Source organism: Rosa chinensis, chromosome 6 (assembly GCF_002994745.2).
Source record: "Rosa chinensis cultivar Old Blush chromosome 6, RchiOBHm-V2, whole genome shotgun sequence".
Classification (NCBI taxonomy): Eukaryota; Viridiplantae; Streptophyta; class Magnoliopsida; order Rosales; family Rosaceae; genus Rosa; species Rosa chinensis.
Window position 1 is genome coordinate 58,171,092 of NC_037093.1, and position 18,346 is coordinate 58,189,437.

General features: G+C 37.2%; 3 protein-coding genes across 5 annotated transcripts; 2 read left to right on the forward strand and 1 right to left on the reverse strand.

Annotated features, from left to right (window-relative positions):
* Window positions 1-944: 944 nt before the first annotated feature.
* On the reverse strand, window positions 945-4,561 carry LOC112173232 (replication factor C subunit 4). The gene is made up of 12 exons (XM_024310822.2): window positions 4,412-4,561; window positions 4,239-4,317; window positions 4,055-4,134; window positions 3,558-3,680; window positions 3,378-3,447; window positions 3,218-3,291; window positions 2,672-2,792; window positions 2,489-2,551; window positions 2,278-2,337; window positions 1,595-1,720; window positions 1,424-1,507; window positions 945-1,219 (listed from the first exon to the last, which is right to left on the reverse strand). The coding sequence occupies exons 1-12, from the start codon at window positions 4,453-4,455 to the stop codon at window positions 1,124-1,126; spliced, it is 1,020 nt and encodes a 339-aa protein (XP_024166590.1). The 5' UTR covers window positions 4,456-4,561; the 3' UTR covers window positions 945-1,123.
* Window positions 4,562-5,927: 1,366 nt separating this feature from the next.
* LOC112172480 (cyclin-A1-4) lies at window positions 5,928-10,991 on the forward strand. 3 transcript variants are annotated; one of them, XM_040508015.1, is made up of 12 exons: window positions 5,928-6,077; window positions 6,165-6,398; window positions 7,539-7,968; window positions 8,159-8,295; window positions 8,794-8,901; window positions 9,163-9,296; window positions 9,426-9,501; window positions 9,600-9,676; window positions 9,766-9,799; window positions 10,051-10,200; window positions 10,300-10,434; window positions 10,618-10,991. In XM_040508015.1, the coding sequence occupies exons 2-12, from the start codon at window positions 6,195-6,197 to the stop codon at window positions 10,687-10,689; spliced, it is 1,557 nt and encodes a 518-aa protein (XP_040363949.1). In that variant the 5' UTR covers window positions 5,928-6,077; window positions 6,165-6,194; the 3' UTR covers window positions 10,690-10,991. The 3 variants fall into 3 exon arrangements, with proteins under 3 accessions (XP_040363949.1, XP_024165607.1, XP_040363950.1); XM_024309839.2 differs by having other exon boundaries at window positions 8,809-8,901; XM_040508016.1 differs by having other exon boundaries at window positions 7,539-7,737.
* A 3,475-nt stretch (window positions 10,992-14,466) lies between these two features.
* On the forward strand, window positions 14,467-18,048 carry LOC112173162 (cyclin-A1-1). The gene is made up of 9 exons (XM_024310735.2): window positions 14,467-14,768; window positions 15,658-16,066; window positions 16,180-16,409; window positions 16,596-16,729; window positions 16,855-16,930; window positions 17,031-17,107; window positions 17,230-17,413; window positions 17,524-17,658; window positions 17,733-18,048. The coding sequence occupies exons 1-9, from the start codon at window positions 14,589-14,591 to the stop codon at window positions 17,790-17,792; spliced, it is 1,485 nt and encodes a 494-aa protein (XP_024166503.1). The 5' UTR covers window positions 14,467-14,588; the 3' UTR covers window positions 17,793-18,048.
* Window positions 18,049-18,346: the final 298 nt, after the last annotated feature.

Genomic DNA, 18,346 nt, shown 5'->3' on the forward strand with positions numbered 1-18,346 from the left:
TCTAAATTGAACACACAACATCTGAAAAAGTAATTGATATGACCCTAATACTGTGCATCAAAAACACATTAGGGCACGGGTTTCACAGTTTGCCCAAGTAAACTGCCAACGTCTCAAGGAATTCCTGCTCGTGAATTCAAATAAATTTGAGCTCTTTTCACGGACTTTTGTTCAGAGAAGAAATCTCAAGTGTGTCCTTTTCTCAAATCCAAGTATAACTCGAGAGATCTACTTGACTACTGCACTTGGAGGGTGATTTGATTGTGACGTAAGGAATTAAGGATGTGCTTAAGAAGTACTCTAATTTTTGGACAAGGAAGACAAGAGCGAGAGAGAAGAACTCGAACTCTGATATTTCAGGTGCGACAGAAATGTGGTATCATCGCTTTTACTAACTAGAGTTACACACACACACAAATAATAAATCATCGCTATTACCAGACTTACACGCCTACATGAATGACATATGGGAAATCGGACCGTGCGTATTATGCACTATTTGATGGAAGTTTAGATGAATTACATGGTAGCATGTCCAGATTGGCCGTATTTATACAGTTCAAATTCTAAATTAGTAAATTGATCACACACAACATCTGAAAAAGCAACTGATATGACCATAATACTGTACACCAACAGTACGGTAGGGCACGGGCTTCACAGTTTACTCAAGTAAGCTGCCAACGTCTCAAGGATTTCCGACTCGTGAATTCAAATAAATTTGAACTCCTTTCACGGACTTTTGTTCAGGGAAGAACTCTCAAGTGTGTCCTTTTCTCAAATCTAAGAATAACTCGAGACAGCAATCTTAAAGTCTCAGTGATGGGACAAAAAGTATATATAGTACTCTGCAATGGTGGGTTCATTATGTTAACGTGAAACAGACTCAATTATATTGTTTTCTTAATCATAATCCTGTAAAATTAACGGTAAACCACTAACCATGTCTCCCATGCTCACTGCTAAATCCATTAATCCAATAAGCTATCGCATGTTAAGAGATAATAAACATTAGCTAGTTCTCCGTCTATTTCACAACATCATTATGTTCCAGCAAAAGATATTCAATAACTAGTTTCTACAATATAGAAAACACCTGCATCTGAGTTCTGAAATGATTCACTTAAGAGAATTCTTCTTGCATGTTGCAGATAGCTCGCATTGCGCTGCTTGCAACATCCAGCAGCTGCAAGTATTCGTCACTGCCATCAACAAGACGCTGCAAAATACCAGGACCAAAATAAATATTTGCACAATATAGGCCAGCCTGTATTGTTTCTAATCAAAATTCTAAAAGTGGAGTTGATTGTGAGAATATCATTGTTTTTAGGTAACCGGCTGAATTTCATCTTTAACTGATATCAAAACTAAAAAACCAACACTTGTGACATGCCTATGAAATGTTAAAATTGTCCATTGTTACCTTATCTGCGTCGCCCAATTTCTTGCATATTCTAGCCTTCTGTTCATCTGATATATCATCTGCTCCAACCACAATCTCAAACAACTGGAAGCAACATTCTATTAGTATCCATATTTCTATGACAAGCATTATGAACTCAGAGCAACAAAAGTAAAAGTGCAAACATGGAACCTGTGAAAACATTTGGGAGACTGGATATCCTTCTGCAATTACATTGTTGACTTCCTTGTTTGCCAAATCAAAGTTGCCACTTCTGCAAGCAGCAAAAAATGAATCGACAACCTCTTGTGGAATTACCTGAAGAACTGAAATATTAGATATGTGGACAAGAAGGACTTTGATGTAAGACTGAAGTTTTAAGTCTTGGGCTGTCATACACATGACTGTATGAAAAATCCTAAGAGGGGCCATTTTATGTTAAATGCTTAATGCCAGGACTAAACCCAGAGATTCCCATCCCTAGGCTGTGACCACTGTAGCGAAACACTAGCACTGGGTTGATGGCTGAAGGCGTGAAACACTAGAACTGTACCTCTATAACAAATTTCTTCAGTTGGCCCAGTTACAAAAAACAAGAAAGTAGAAATATTCAGGGGTTATCAGACACATGGTGGTTATTTTGGACGCCAACGTCTTATCCCAAAATTGGCTCAAAATTGGCATCAAAGAACTAGTTGAGCAGGGGTGCAACTTCAAGTTCAACCATCCCAAAACACCCTATTTTTCCAGAAATAGTCCTTGCCATTTTTGCAACTACAGACATTGCGCTACAATATGAAGGTCATCCCAACCATAACTAACAACAAAGAAGCTAGTATAAAATCATCCTCATGTTTAAGTATCTTTTTACTTACCCCGGAGACACTAATCAGGTCCTTTGAAGTAATAGAAGATCCAAATAAGCGAGCAGCTGACTGCAAAATTCCAAAAGTAAAATTTAGATATACAGCAACTTTGGATGCTGAAATTACAATGGCCAATGACACTTAAATCCAAAGGTTTAGTTTATTGGTGATTACTGATCAAATTCGTGATACAATCCTTCATTGACCAAACACAACTTACCTGCAAATATGTGATAGCTCGACGAAGATCACCTTGTGAGATAGAACTTAGTGTTGACAGAACCTACAACAGCAATAGAACATTATATTAAGATGATGTCAAAAACCTAATAATGATGCAAAGAACCCAAATTTTAAACCAACCACCATATCTAAGTCAAGGTATTAGCCATGACATGCATACCTCTGGCTCCAGGTCAAGTCCTTCTTCTTGGCAAATGTGCAGTACACGGGTGATCATTATATCTTCTGAAAGTGGCTTAAACCTGAACTTTGCACACCTTGAAGCAAGTGGCTCTATGATCCTACAAAATACAACCACATAGATCACCAAGCAGCAACACCTACCCTTCATTCATGTATATTCCAATTTCATGACAAAAGATAACGACATCATGTGAAACCTCCCTTATGGTGCATTTCAACTACGCTTTCTACAGACGATTACAATACAAATATACAGCAACAGTTACTTGCCTCAAAATACTTTAACAAGTTCTTTCAAAACAATTTCATGAAGGAGAGCAAATGACCAAGAACTGTGAATTGACCATGACAATGTATACGAATCCCTCCAAATAAACCCAAATTCTTCAAATGTATTTTATCACCCCACCCTCAAAAGACGGTCGAAAGATATTTGAATTACCAAAATTATAAGTAAAAGCAAGAATATGAAACAGAATTACTATTGCCAAATCAAACAAAGTAAAGACTAAAGAAACTGCACCTGCTGATATAATTACATATAAAGAAGAATCTTGTGACTTTGGAGTAAGTTTCCATTGTACGTCTTAGGGCATTCTGCATAACAGAATTTGTGAGATACCAATGGTAATACTTCTTACAGAAAGAAAAACTACTAGGTAATGAACATTTAACAAGCATACCTGAGCATCTTCTGTCATTGAATCCGCCTCATCAAGAATAATGATCTTAAATGGTGGACAAGGGTAACCCCTGAAGCAGTGAAGAAAGAGAGAATAAATGTAAAAAAAAAAAAAAATGGAAAAGAAGAATATATGAACTAAAAAATGGAGATAATAGTTTTTATAGATATGAGAATATACCCCTGTCGTTGAGCAGAACCCACAGCGACAGCAGCAAAGTCTTTGATCTTTGTCCGAACAACATTGATCCCACGATCATCACTTGCATTGAGCTCCAAAACTCTAGACTTGTAGAGTTCAGGTCTGTAGAGAGAATGTTGTTAAAATCAAAATCAAACAAAACCAATAAAACTTCATGGTAGTGTGGACAAAAACAAAAAACAAAAACCCAATTCAAGAATTTGAAATATGACTAAAATGATATAGACAATTGGATACTGCTGTTACTCCTATTGTTCACTTGAACTCCCACATAATCGCATAATCCCCCTCAAGCCACAAAACCACATATTGGAGTGATCAAAGTCCAATCCAATATCTACTACCTCAGTCACACATTTGATTATTTCATGAATCATGACAAGCCTTAATTACAAATCAATTTGAGGAAACAAATTTACAAAGAGTAAAAAGCATGCAATCGTTTTAATTCAAGTTCATTCAATATAGAGTCTAACCCAAAAAGCTGGTGGGCAATGGCGAGAGCGGTGGTGGTTTTTCCAGTGCCGGGCGGGCCATAGAAGAGCATATGCGGACACTGAAACCCCCAATTCCCAAAACAATAAGCACAGAAATTCCGTGAAATAATAGGAATCCATCAAATAATAGCAGTAGGGTTATGCAAAGCTGAAGGGTTGTTACATTTGAGGTCTCTAGGGTGTTGGTGAGGACGCGGACCACCTCATCCTGCTGAGCCACATCTTTCACTTGCTTCGGCCGACTGACCACGAAAAATCAAAAATCGAAATGAAACTGAATGAATACCCAGAATGAAACTAAGAGCTGTGTAATTACTGGGAGTGATAGGAGTGTACTATTTTTCGACCCATGGCTGAGAGCTCTGGACCAGTGGCGCCATCGATCTCTTTCTCCAAGACTCCCGCCTGAAACCTCGGTAGGGCTTTTTCCCGCTTTGGCTAAGACTTGAGAGGGACGATGATGTGTGAACGAAAAAGAAAAATAGATCATAGTTGGGCGCAGGCCTCTAAATGGGTTCAAGCCCATATACTGATATTTAGTACCGGGCTACTGTTGATCCAGTTAACATTAATTTTTTTGAACAAAAATAAAAATAAAAGACTTCCCAATTTCAAAAAATAATAATAAAAGATTTCCATTTAAATTACTGGAAAATTCATACAAGTATTACTATTCACGATGAACAAAAACTTGGATCTGACGGATACAATAATATTGTTTTAGGTTATGTCTTTGTTAGATCACATGAATCTAACAAAATTAAAGTTACATATAATCTAAAACAATACATAGCTACGAATAATGTATTGAATATTTAGCACAATAAGAATATTTAGTGAAATTAAGGATTCTTCACTACAGTTGTAGGTAACATGGCTAAGTAGGGACAAACAATGTATAATCACGAGCCACGGCATTGATGTTCGATAGACACCCAATGCATATCTTCTTATGTGTTACCTAGTTGATATCAACCTACACTCATTAATTATCTTGTTCTGAATGCCCTACACTACGATTGTAATCGTATAAATCATTAATAAAATTTCATCTTTACCTCAAAAAGAAAAAAAAAAAAAAACTAGAGACTATCTGGATTGTTTTTTTCAAAATTCGCATATTTCTCTTGGTGATTTAGCAATAAACTAATTAACCAATAATAAATTAATCTATAAGTTGTGGTATTAATTAGTTTACTTCAATATCTTAAAACTCATGCATATAATTTTTGTTAGTAGATATTCTATAGAATTAAAAAGATCGGCGGGTAATAATTAATACATAAATTGCTAATGAAATCCCACCACTCTATTAACGGAGAAAATATGTGGAATATGGCTATGTGAAGAGTAGTGTCATGTGAGATGGATTGAACCAAATCGAAAAATCATGCTCGCAACAAATTAGAAGGAACAATATAGCGTGTAAACAAAAAATGTGTGAAAATGAAATAATATCTGTAACCGATTAACTCAATGTTCTTTGTATTGTAAAAATAATATTCATTCATCGATAAAACTCACACTCAAAAAACCTATAAAGATATATCTTCAGCCTGACCCAAGAGAACTAAGCTCCATTACAAAAACCTCAGCCACTTAATTTTTTTTTTTTGGCAGTATTTGATAGTTACAAAAGAAAAAGTGGAATATTTCAAAAAAATAAAATAAAAAAATGGAAGGGAATTAGGGTGCCATTAACAAACTTTATCAGTTATTTACCAAAAGTCAACGTTATCATCCAGAATTAATGTTCAGACCGACATAAGATTACTACCGCCATACACGTACGGTCCAGATTTCATTACAGACAATGAACGGTCACGATCTCTCTAAAGACTCCAAGTCCGTACGTTTTTCCCGCCCAGAAAGAAAAACCTCTCTGTCTCCCCCAGTCTGAAAACCACTCCCAGAATTCCAGAAATCCCAAAAAACCAAGAAAAGGAAAATTCCCCAAGAAACCCCGGCCCGCAAACCCAACTCCGCCACGAAATCCACCAAGGTCCGACCCCGATTCCTTCTACATTTCCCTCAGTTCCTACTCACTTTCTTGATTTAGAAACTAAACCAATTTTTGCGGTTCTTGCAGAGTGATCGGGTTAGGGTTTTTGGCCCCAAAATGTCGACCCGGAACCGCCGTGCACCGCCTTCATCATCTTCGTCCTCGGCGAATAGGCTCCCAATTCCGCAGAATCCGAACAAGAAGGCCATGGCGGCGAAACCCCAAGTGGCGAAGAAGCGAACCGCTCTGTGTGACGTCACGAACCAAAGAAATGGGTCTCAAATTGGTTCACGGAGCTCTGCTTCTTCGTCGAAGCCTATGGTGCGTCACTGCGTCTATATTCCTATTTAATTTACAGTGGGGTAATTTATAATTTACAGTGCTATTATTGGTTTATTTTACTTTCTTTTTCTGTTTCTTGAATTCATGAATTTATTGGATTATTACTTGAAGTTGAACCTTGAATTTTGCTGTATATGTAACCCAGTTACTGGGTATGGTTCTTCCTTGTCAATTTGAAGTGACCTAGGGTTTAAATGCAATATGGGGCTATTCAATTATCTTACACAATCGGGTTTTGTTGTTTAGTTTCAAAGGAAAATAAAATGCCGAACAACTTTTACTGTGAGAAACAAATCATGACCAGTTGAAGATTTCGGGATTATTTCTTGGAAAAACATTGTGTTTACTTAATATGTGCTTTTTCAGAACTCAAGCTTTAGTTTAACTGTATCACTTATCAATGTTTACAGTATAAGTCGCATACAATGAAGCGGAGCTATTTCTGTAGGAATAGTAATTGACCAGTTGCTGTATTGGATCAAAATGTTCAAAATGTAGATGGGACATCCAGGGAATGTACATGTTCATATGTCCCTCTTTCTTGATTTGTAACATTGGTTCATTATTCTGTACTAGTATAAGTTTGGCGTGGCAATGATGGCAACCATTATATGATCACATAGTTTCTCTAGTTATACATGAGTATTTCATGCTATGGAATTTAGTCAGTTACACATTTATGTAGCACTTATGAACTTCCCTTATTAGAAACATAACAAGATTTAGTAATTAATACCATAATCTCTTATCCAATGTGAAGTACATGCAATACAAGTGTATATTTCGCTTGTTTTAGTAGTTGTCTGACCTTTTGTTTTAGAGGTTCAGATGGAATTTATTGCACATTGTTAATGATAGTAGTGTCACTATGTCGTTTTGTGAGATAATTCTATATTTTCTTGAGCTTTCTTCCTTTGAAAGGGTGCAATGGGTTTTGAAATTGACATGAGAAGCTAGTGGAATGGTTATATCAAATTTTGATTCGTTTTATTGTTACAGTAAGCATTTTGATCTTCCATTGTGTATTGACTGCAGCCGAAGGCTATAGAGGTGTGTATTGATGAATATAATTATTATTATTCTGGAGAAAAGGATTAACTATTTTTTTCTCATATGAAGGTGCCATGTACAACAAAAGTTGTGAAGACGAAGAAGGAAACATCTACTTTCATTAGTAATCATGGCCTCTCAGGGAATGTTTTTCTGGCATCACTGAGTTCAAAGTCAAGCATCTTGGTTCCTTTCAGTGACACGTCAATTTCAGGAACTGTTGAGTCTATTGAAACAATTGCCACTAACCATTCTCCCAACAGTAGAGGTACTGTTTTTCCTGCTCCCAGTAGCATAATACACGCTCTCAGAAGCAAAGATGTCTCTCCAAGCAGATCTGTTAGTGGTTCAGTTTCTTTGGACGAGAGCATGTCTACTTCTAATTCTTTGAAGAGTCCAGAATTTGAATATATTGACAATGAGGACATTTCAGAAGTTAAATCTATTGAGAAGAAGACGATAAACAGCCTCCACATTACAGACATCCCACAAATAGAAGGTCATAACATTTTTTCTCCCCTGCTCTTTCTATCTCTATAGATATCCCATCTTTTTTAGTTCAGGATCCTCCTTCATTTAAACTGTCAAAACGGACTTTGTATACATCATGATCAATTGGTTGCTAGCTAGATAATCAAGCAAATAATACTGACTGGCCTTTCCATATATCTTTTAAATCTTGATTTCAGGAATTATTCGGAAGAGAGATATATTTACAGATACAGTGACAATAGAAGAAGTTCTTGATATAGATAACAATCTTACGGACCCACAGTTCTGTGCAACCATTGCTTCTGACATATACAAGTACTTGCTTGAATCTGAGGTTTGACATTACCTTTTAAGTAATGAATGTTATTGATTTATGTATACATATTTCTTTTGATTTTGTGAACTTCATATTTATAATCACTTTTTGTTACCATGTGAATGTGTTGAATTGTTTTGAGCTTTATCTAAAACTAAGTTAGTATATGAAGATTCTAGAACTACATGTATGCCACATGTCAACAATTCGTAGGGTGTTGCAACTGCTGGTGCTTTGCAAAAGTTGTTTTTGTAGTTGCAGAAATATTTCATCCCAGTAATTATATTGTTACTGGATTGTACAGTTCCTCAGTTACACTAATTCTCTAAAGTCTAAAGAGTCAGAGTTTCACAGCCATAATCCTGTATTTCTGTTTGGTACCCCATGGGTTTGTAGTAGCACTAAAAATTTATTAAGATATAAAAAGAGTAGCTATCTTATTTTCTATCTGTCCTGTTCAAACTTGATGTCCTCTATCACTTTCCTCCCATCTTCTGAGTCATCTGATTTGTTCAGTTTCTTGGGTTTCAGGTAAATAGAAGGCCCTCAGTGGACTTTATGGAAACGGTGCAGAAAGACATTAATTCTGGAATGCGGGCTATTCTGATTGATTGGCTAGTAGAGGTAAACTATGATGGGTGATGATGATATTGCCAGGGTGTTGCTTTATAATGCAAGAATTTTGCCCTCTTCCGTAACCCACTATCTGGTTTATGTTTACCGTCTACCAAGCATTACATATCTTTCTTTTTTTCTCCAAACCAAAAGTTGATAGTGGGTGTTTTCTTGCATTATAAAAAAGTCTCATTGTCAATATCATCAAGCACTATTTGGATGTAGGATAGTTTCCTTGATTGGCGATCTTGACTTCTAATGAATCTACAGGTTGCTGAAGAGTTCAGGCTGGTACCGGAGACACTATTTCTCACTGTCAACTATGTAGATCGTTATCTTTCTGGCAATGTGATGAAAAGGCAACGATTGCAACTGCTCGGTGTTGCTTGCATGATGATTGCAGCGTAAGATTTCAAGTTACTTCTTATTTACTGAACAATATCTCTTTGTGCATGTGGATGTGCATCTCCTTGGCTATCTAAATATATTAAAGAATGTGAAGGAAGAGTTCTTGTTATTGTCAACTTTTCCAGTAAATATGAGGAGATTCATGTTCCTGAGGTGGAAGAGTTCTGTTACATTACGGACAATACATACTTCAAAGACGAGGTTGGTAATTTATTTTTGAATAGTCGTCATACTTCTTGATGCTCTCTGAGTTGGTTGATTCTATATTGTGCAAGTCCTCAGCTATATGATGGGTGCAGGTTTTGAAAATGGAATCTGATGTGCTGAATCATTTGAAGTTTGAAATGACAGCTCCAACAGCTATGTGCTTTTTGAGGTCATGTCTAGCTTTGTTACTATCATTCAAACATGAAGTCTATTTTTGTTAGTATGGATGTTGATTTCTGGTTTATGACAATTCTGCAGGCGATTTTGTTCTGTTGCTGAAATGACCAGTGAGGTATTCATCTCGGACATGGCTGCCTTTACTTGTTAATTTTGCACACTATTAGGTCTTTACATGTTTGGATGTGTAAATATTTGGTTGTCAGTTTCTTTGTGACTGTTATTAATGAAAGCAGTAAGACTGAATTTGACTTGAACGTGGGCTGCTGTTATATACTGATGTTATTATTCACTTTGTCTATTTTCACCTTATTTTGATAGCATTGAGACAATGGTGTTCAATCACCAACTTCAAACTTTTTGTAGGTTCCACCACTGCTGTTCCAGTACTTGGCCCACTATATTGGAGAGTTATCTCTTCTAGAATACAGCATGCTTGGCTATGCCCCATCGCTGATAGCTGCTTCTGCTACTTTCTTGGCGAAATATATACTTTCCCCTTCACAGAAGCCTTGGGTATGTATGAAAGTATTTGACAGATTCTATTTCTTGCCAAGACATTTTATTCCCTCTTGCCTGACATGGAGTTTGGTTTCTCTCTTTTTTTTGATTCAGAATTCTACATTAAGACACTACACAACCTACCAAGCCTCTGATTTGTGTGATTGTGTGAAAGTGCTGCATCACCTGTGTTGTAATGGCAGTGGTTCTAACTTAGCTGCAGTTAGGGAGAAGTACTGTCAACACAAGGTAAGAAGATTCTCTTTCTCTTTTTCTCTTTTCCTCTCCCAGCGAAGTAACAATGATGTAAGCAGCGGCTGTTTAGAATCCTTCTTACTCGTTGATATTATGTTTTTTTTCTGAAATTCATATGAACTTATATTCATGTCCAAATGGCCTATTCTAATCTGAGACGTTTCTTTTTTGCCTCAGTACAAGTTTGTGGCCAAGAAGTACTGCCCTCAGTCAATACCTCCAGAGTTCTTCCACGATCTGAGCAACTAGAAGCTCACATTTTGATGTTTGTAGTTCTTTGTTGAGTTGGTGAGGCTCATTCCTATTACATCCCCTACGCATATTTGACGCAAGTTGCTGTTGTGGGATAATCAGTTAGCTCTGATTTGTATTGTTCCTTGTTCAGAACTCACCAAAAGCTAGTCTTGTACAAAGAATGTGGTGCAATTGTTGTTGCTGTATAGATACTTTGGTCTACAATATAAGAGATCAACATATAGTCAGACAACCCTTCCCCTTATTTGTTACGCGCTTTTTCTCTAAGATCAATAAGATTGATGTCCAGTGATAAATCTGTTGTATATGCTTTATGATTGTTATTTCCATAAGGGTTAGATGAAGTTTCATTCTTTTGTGGAAATACAGTAAAGAAACTATGATTTCCGGTACATGCACCTCAGCTACTAGTACTAACCTAGAACAGGCAATGTAGAGTTGCTGAGAAAGCTGAATTGTCTGTAACCGGATTTTGGAGGAAACTTCAAATATTATTGAGATTTTAGTCCTTGAATCTACATTTTCACTGTCAACCAAGTCCCAAATAACGCATAATTCTCATTTTTTGGTTCACTGACGCTTGATTTGTGTCTTCCATCAGCTACGTCATAAACGCCGGTGTTACATCCTTCAGCTGATTGTTTCCAACAATAGCATATGCAGTTTTCTCCAATACGAAATTTATAAGTATTCACTTACAGCAATCAATTATGGTATTTGGGATGGATGGATCATTAACCGAAAAAGGTGGCATTATCTCTTCTCCACTTCTGCATATCTTTTGTGCTGCTGCAAGCAGGTATAGAAGAAGAAAAAGGAAGGGGTTTAATTTGATGCAGATTGTGCATTTTGTCTTTCTCCAAATTATGTTTTTGCACTTTGTCTTTATACTCACTTTTGTTGTTTAACCACCCACCAGTGAGGCATCAGATACCTAAAATATTAAGGATTTGCTAGATTTGGAGCATCTCTCTTTTCCAAATATATATATACACACACACACACACTCTATAGGACTAAATACTGTTTAATCCTTGAGATTTTGACCATAAAACACTTCAGTCCCTGGCCTTCTAATTTCACACGTTTAGTCCTTATACTTCAAAATTTCTAATTTCACACGTTTAGTCCTTGTACTTCAAAATTTCAGACCAATAGGTCTTTACCGTCTAAAACCTCCGTTAATTCGTGGCAAATGTCTATTATGCCCTCAGTTCTTTTTTTAAATTAATTAATTATTTTATTTTTTTGGAAAATGAATTTTTTTTATTTTTTCCCTTTCTTTCTTTCTATTTGTTTCTTCATCATTCCTCGTAGGGGGTGGAGGAGAAGAGATAAAAAGAAAGAAAAGGAAAAAAAAGAAGGAAAAAAAAGAGAAAGGAATAAATTTATTATAAAAAAAAAGAACCGAGGGCATAATAGACATTTCGCTGCGACTTAACTGAGATTTTAGACGGCAAGGACCTATTGGTCAAAAATTTTGAAGTACAAGGACTAAACGTGTGAAATTAGAAGGCCAGGGACTGAAGTGTTTTATGGTCAAAAGCTCAAGGACTAAACAGTATTTAGTCATATATATATATATATATATATATATATATATATATATATATATACAGGCGGCGGGTTCTGAAGCGGACGTCCGCACTTCCTTAAAGTGAGAACGTCGACCCTTCTGCGGCTTTTCAGGCGGCAACGGTGACTCGGGGGTTGCCGGACGGAGGGCCAAAGGCATCCCAGGCCATTCTGGGTAGCGATCGAGGTCGGAGGAGATCGAGGTTGCAGGTTCTGGGTAGCGACCTGACCTGCAACTGTAAGGTTCTGGGCAGTGCTGCAACCTCGTCGCCGGCGACTCCACCCGACTGCAGACTGGTCCGTCCGGCAAGCGGGGCCGCTAAAGTGCGGATGTCCTCTTTGGAACGCCTCAGTGTGTGTGTGTGTGTATATATATATATATATATATATTTTTCCGGTATCAAAACAAGCAGCTCTATATCGTATAAACTAAAATCTATCTTTTTACAAAATTATTCTTCACATTCAAAAGAAATATAGTTACTCCATAAACTCTAAACCCCGAATCCCAAACCCCAAACCATAAACCTTAAACCCTAAACTGCAAACCCCAAACCCTAAAATAATGTACTCCATAGAAAACAAGTAATAAAATTATCAATGATCAATGTAAAACTAGAAACACAACTTTCATTCATAATGCAAAGAGTTAAAGAAGAATAACATTACTTGTTTTCTATGGAGTACATTATTTTAGGGTTTGGGGTTTGCGGTTTAGGGTTTAAGGTTTATGGTTTGGGGTTTAGAGTTTGGGGTCTGTGGTTTATGGGGAGTTTGGGGTTTGGGATTTAGGGTTTATGGTTTGGGGTTTGTGGTTTAGGGATTAAGGATTTGGGGTTTAGGGTTTATGGGTCTGGGGTTTGTGGTTTAGGGATTTAGTGTTTAGTGTTTAGGGTTTAGGGATTAAGGATTTGGGGTTAAGGGTTTATGGTTTGCGGCTTGCGGTTTGTGGTTTAGGGATTAAGGGTTTGGGGTTTCTGGTTTTAGGGTTTGGGGTTTGTGGTTTAGGGTTTAGGTTATGGTTTAGGGTTTTAGGGTTTAGGGTATAACAGGTAACGGGTAACGTTTGGTAGTTCAACGGTAACGATAACAGTTAGTAATGGGTGATAACGGTTAATAATCAAGTAACGTGTAATGTTTATTCATGCTCTCTTCTTGCTCTTCCATTTGCATCAGCATTGACATATTATTTTCAGTATTGAGGTAGATTGATTTGGGGATACTTGAAACAATGGTCTCTAGTATATGAATCCGGTCTAAAAACAGTAAAGAAAGGGGGAGAGAGAAGATGGCAATAATTGACTAATGTTGTGTACCCAAAGATGTGAAGTATGACGTCAAATCTCCATTTATATCAGTTTTCGTGTCCTTACGCTATACATAACAGCAAGAAGTATGTACGCTTCAATAAGTTTTATCGTAATTCCGAAATTAGAATATTATATATAGAAGAAAATAATAAATTTTGCTTCCTTATAAATTTGAACATGATTGGAGTAAGAATTTTGTGACTTCCTAAAAGTGTGACTCATAATTTAACTTTTAGCTATTTGTCTAATAAATTTGATGAAAAATTAGATAACATCATTGTAGATACTCTTAATTTTATATTATTTATGTCGTGTTCAACTTCACAATAATAATTCTCGTAATAGAATTGAAAGTAATAATAAAGACAGAATGTGTTCAAATGATTTGATTTGAAAATAGTGATTTTGAATTTGAAGCTTTGATCAATATTAATTTCTCATAGTCATAAAATTCAAACATGAGTTTGTTTACTTCTAAAGATTCGGCAATCCTATTTCCTCAGTTGTTTCATCAGAAATAGTACCGTAGCCCCCCCGGTCTATAACCATGTCCGACACTGCCTCTCTGCTTAGGTCATACCCTAAAGTGACCGTAGAGCAGTAAAGACAGAGTTCGCGGACCGTTTGAAATTTGAATTCGAAAACGCAGCAGCAAACCTAATCTCACAGGCTGTGGCTCACGACGCAGACAACGGACCAATCAATTTCACCCGAGAGAACACAAAGTCCACGGTTTCAAAAAACGCACGTGGTCCCCACCGCTGTCCGCTCCTAACGAATACCGAGCCCAGCCAACGGTCCGGATCTCGTGCAAATTCAAATTGTCCAATCTCCCCGCCTTAAAAGTATAATTACCCAATTATTATATCACCCACGGTCACTCTTACCAAACCCTCACTCTCTCTCTCTTTTCTCTGCTCAGAGCTAAAGAAAGAAAGAGTCTTTGTGTCTTTCACTCTCTTTCTTCTCTTTTTTTGGACCCGGAATTTGAATTGGGTTGGATTCAAAATGTCGGCCCAGAACCGCCGATCAGCGTTTCCGGTGGCGAAGCGGCAGGCCTCGTCGTCGTCGTCGTCGAATGTCGGGAAGTTTCCGGTGGCGGAGCCCAGATTGGCCAAGAAGCGAGCGCCGTTGAGTAATCTGACGAATCGGAGCAATGTGTCCAATAGTGCTTCGAAGAGCTCGTTGGTACGTTCGAATTGGGTTTCTGTTTTTGGTTCTTGTTTCTTGGTTAGGTTTATGTGGGGTGAAGAGAGATCAGGAAAGTTTGAATCTTTGCTTGATTAGAGTGTTTTCTTGGTTGTTTTTTGAATGTTGAACTGGTTTTTACTTTCCCTTTTCTGTGAATGAAAGAAAGATTTACTTTTTGTGTGCCTAGTGTATTCCTAGTTGAAATTGGTGAGCTTGTTCATGTGTATATAGGGTATTGTATTCTGCTCTTTGTGAAGTTTAGAGCAAGCTTGAAGAGTTGGAAGCATCTCCTGCCTTTAGTGAAAGATTGCTCTGGGTTTAAATTTTGACACATTTGTGGTCTCATTGTGGGTTTTAGAGGAGTTTTTGGGTTTTGGAGCTGTATTTGTTTTGTGTTTTCTGCTATGGTGATGTTTAACGAGTCCTCATACCATACACCTAAACGAAAGTTATTTGATGAGTCCTCATACCATATAGCTCCACAAGATGATAAACCCAAACTGGTATGGGGTTTTACTAAACTGATGAGTCATACACAAATCACTTTAATTTGAGCTACTTTTTTCCACACTAGTGTGTTTCTCTGAACTGAAATTTGGATTGTGGGTAATCCAAATTTATGATTGATCTGCTGATCTTTGCTGAGAATAGTAAGAAGCTAAAAGTTGTAGTACTTACAGTGATAGCTTGGCTTGGTGTGCATTTATTTGCTCACATGATCATTTAGTCATCCAATGTGTGCTTATAGTGAAACTTTCAGAGGATATTAGTTCTGGTTTCGGTCTCAATTGTCTTTAAATCAACTCCATTGATGCACAATTTTAACTTTTAGTCTTGTGTTCTTAGTTTGAAAAGATGATTAATTGAATGAATTTCATATCTGAAGGTACCATGCGCAAGTAAGATTGCCAAGGTGAAAAAGGGTTCTCCTGCTAGCGCCAGTAACAGAGGAAGTAATGTACCTGCTTCGTTCAATGTTAAACCAAGTGCAGTTGTTCTACCAAAAGTTACTTCTATCCAAAGGAGTGTTGAAGCTTTCCCAAAGTTTACGTCTGCCCAAAGGAATGAAGAAGCTGCTCCTAGCTCCATTGCCGTACCTGTCCCCTGTAACATGGATGATTCTCCAAGTAAATCGGATGGAGATTCAGTTTCTATGGATGAGACAATGTCAACTTGTGATTCTTTTAAGAGTCCGCAAGTTGAGTACATAGATAACAATGATGTTCAAGGAATTGATTCTATTGATCGAAAGACATTCAGCCACCTCCACATTTCAGACCATGCAGAAACAACAGGTAGCATATTTGAACAACACTTTGAAATTTCACCTGTGTTCTTAGTTTTCATGGCTTTGAAAAATACTTAATTTTTACTATAATCTATATAATTTTTATTGATATGATTGCAGGGATTGTCTGCAGTAGGGAACTACTTGTAGAGTTGGAAGGAGATGGTAGCATTGCTGACATTGATAACCGTTTCATGGATCCACAGCTCTGTGCAACCTTTGCTTGTGATATCTACAAGCATTTGCGTGCATCTGAGGTGAAGAAAAGGCCTTCCACAGATTACATGGACAAAATTCAGAAGGACATTAACCCGAGCATGCGTGCAATACTTGTTGACTGGCTTGTGGAGGTAATTGATCTTTCTTGATAGCTTGACATAGTTATTAGTTGGTCTGTGTACATGGAATAAGGAACAGCTTTTTACCTTTAAAAATGGACTTTAGTGCAAATTCATTCACTCACTCCTCGTTAGTGTAAATTCATTAAATGGTTTACTTGTATTGCTAGGAAGGCTAAATTCTAATTGCAACTGCAGGTGGCTGAAGAGTACAGGCTTGTACCCGATACATTATATTTGACTGTGAACTACATAGACCGATATCTTTCAGGGAACCCTATGAATAGACAACGGTTACAGTTACTTGGTGTTGCTTGTATGATGATTGCATCGTAAGAACTTACATCCTTCTTTGTTTGCAGTGTGCTAAAATAACTTATGTATTGATTGTTCATCTTTTGTTTTGTTCTCTTTTACACTTGGCACATGATTTTGACAAAATATTTTATATTTCCAGAAAATATGAGGAGATCTGTGCACCCCAGGTTGAAGAGTTTTGTTACATTACTGATAACACATATTTCAAGGAAGAGGTAAGACTTCATTCTACTTTGAGTGAACTGTGGGATTTTAGATTTTTCTAGCTGCAGTAGCACATAAAGCCTGGGTTAACTTACATTTTTAATGTGGCAGGTCTTGGAAATGGAATCTTCTGTTTTGAATTACTTGAAGTTTGAAATGACAGCCGCAACAACTAAATGTTTCTTAAGGTGATTGCTAGCTTCTTTTTTTTTTTTTTTTTTTTTCTTAAGGTGATTGATAGCTTATAATTATGTATATTTTACATCACACATTTTGTACTGGTGTTGACCATCACTGATATGAATTCTAGGCGATTTGTTCGTGCTGCTCAAGGGGCCAATGAGCTTCCGTCAATGCAGTTGGAGTGCTTGGCAAACTACCTTGCAGAACTATCTCTTCTAGATTACAGCATGCTTTCTTATGCTCCGTCACTTGTAGCTGCTTCTGCAATCTTCCTGGCCAATTACATAACACTCCCTTCAAAGAGACCATGGGTATGTGTCCCATACTCCCATATAGATTTTTATAAATGGCTTACGCAGAACATATACCCCATTTCGGTTAATCAATCCCTTAAGTTTTTACTTGCTGTTTTTGGAAGCAGAATGCTACCTTGCAGCATTACACACTTTACCAGCCTTCTGATTTGCGTGAATGCGTCAAGGATCTCCATCGCCTATGTTGTGATAACCACAATTCTAGTTTACCTGCTATCAGAGAGAAATACAGTCAGCATAAGGTGGTAAACAAAGATCTCTCTCTCTCCCTCCCTCCCTCCCTCCCTAACTGACATTTTTCTTTTGTTATTTTCAGTACAAGTATGTAGCCAAGAAGTACTGCCCACCAACAATTCCTACAGAGTACCAAGCATAACAAGGGCACTGTATTACTACTCCAATACTCTGTTGGACTTCTGGTAGCTTAACTTTTAGCGGCTAATTTTTTCCATGCCAATGAATTCAAATTTTCCTTGCCATTGTAAAGTTTCCCCCTTTTAGTTTCTTTGGATTATCTTTGATGTAATGTAAAACCCCAATAGTTTTGTGCTTGCTATTAGGGTTTCTCTTAGGACCATGTAGTAGGTTCTTCAGTCCAACAAAAAAGCTCATCGAGTTGATAAAGTTCTCAAGTGCTATAGCTTGCTCATGCTTTATGTTGTTTCTATTTGGGTTGCAATAAATAATCCAATAAAGAATAAAAATTGATAGAAGACTCTAAATTGAACTATCAAGACTACTTCTGTCAGGACTTCATACGACCAAGACTCTAAATTGAACTATCTTGGTTCATTAGGGGGCCACCAAATAAAGAAGAAGATGATGATGAAAGAAAAGAGTTTTTTTTTTTTTTTGGGTAATGAAATCACTTTCATTGAGGGACACAGCCCCAACGGCCCAGCAAAGGCTTAAGAGGCCAAAGAAAATACA

What these genes read in the sequence shown, in the direction of transcription:
- LOC112172480 (XM_040508015.1), top strand. Translation starts at nt 6,195, where the DNA reads ATGTCGACCCGGAACCGCCGTGCACCGCCTTCATCATCTTCGTCCTCG. An exon ending in CTTCTTCGTCGAAGCCTATG is followed by an intron (nt 6,399 to 7,538) that starts GTGCGTCACTGC and finishes TCTCATATGAAG; the next exon opens with GTGCCATGTACAACAAAAGT. An exon ending in GCTTGCATGATGATTGCAGC is followed by an intron (nt 9,297 to 9,425) that starts GTAAGATTTCAA and finishes CAACTTTTCCAG; the next exon opens with TAAATATGAGGAGATTCATG.
- LOC112173162 (XM_024310735.2), top strand. Translation starts at nt 14,589, where the DNA reads ATGTCGGCCCAGAACCGCCGATCAGCGTTTCCGGTGGCGAAGCGGCAG. An exon ending in AGACCATGCAGAAACAACAG is followed by an intron (nt 16,067 to 16,179) that starts GTAGCATATTTG and finishes ATATGATTGCAG; the next exon opens with GGATTGTCTGCAGTAGGGAA. An exon ending in GCTTGTATGATGATTGCATC is followed by an intron (nt 16,730 to 16,854) that starts GTAAGAACTTAC and finishes TTATATTTCCAG; the next exon opens with AAAATATGAGGAGATCTGTG.
- LOC112173232 (XM_024310822.2), bottom strand. Translation starts at nt 4,455, where the DNA reads ATGGCGCCACTGGTCCAGAGCTCTCAGCCATGGGTCGAAAAATA. An exon ending in CAATGACAGAAGATGCTCAG is followed by an intron (nt 3,292 to 3,377) that starts GTATGCTTGTTA and finishes TCTGTTATGCAG; the next exon opens with AATGCCCTAAGACGTACAAT. An exon ending in GAGCTATCACATATTTGCAG is followed by an intron (nt 2,338 to 2,488) that starts GTAAGTTGTGTT and finishes GGAATTTTGCAG; the next exon opens with TCAGCTGCTCGCTTATTTGG.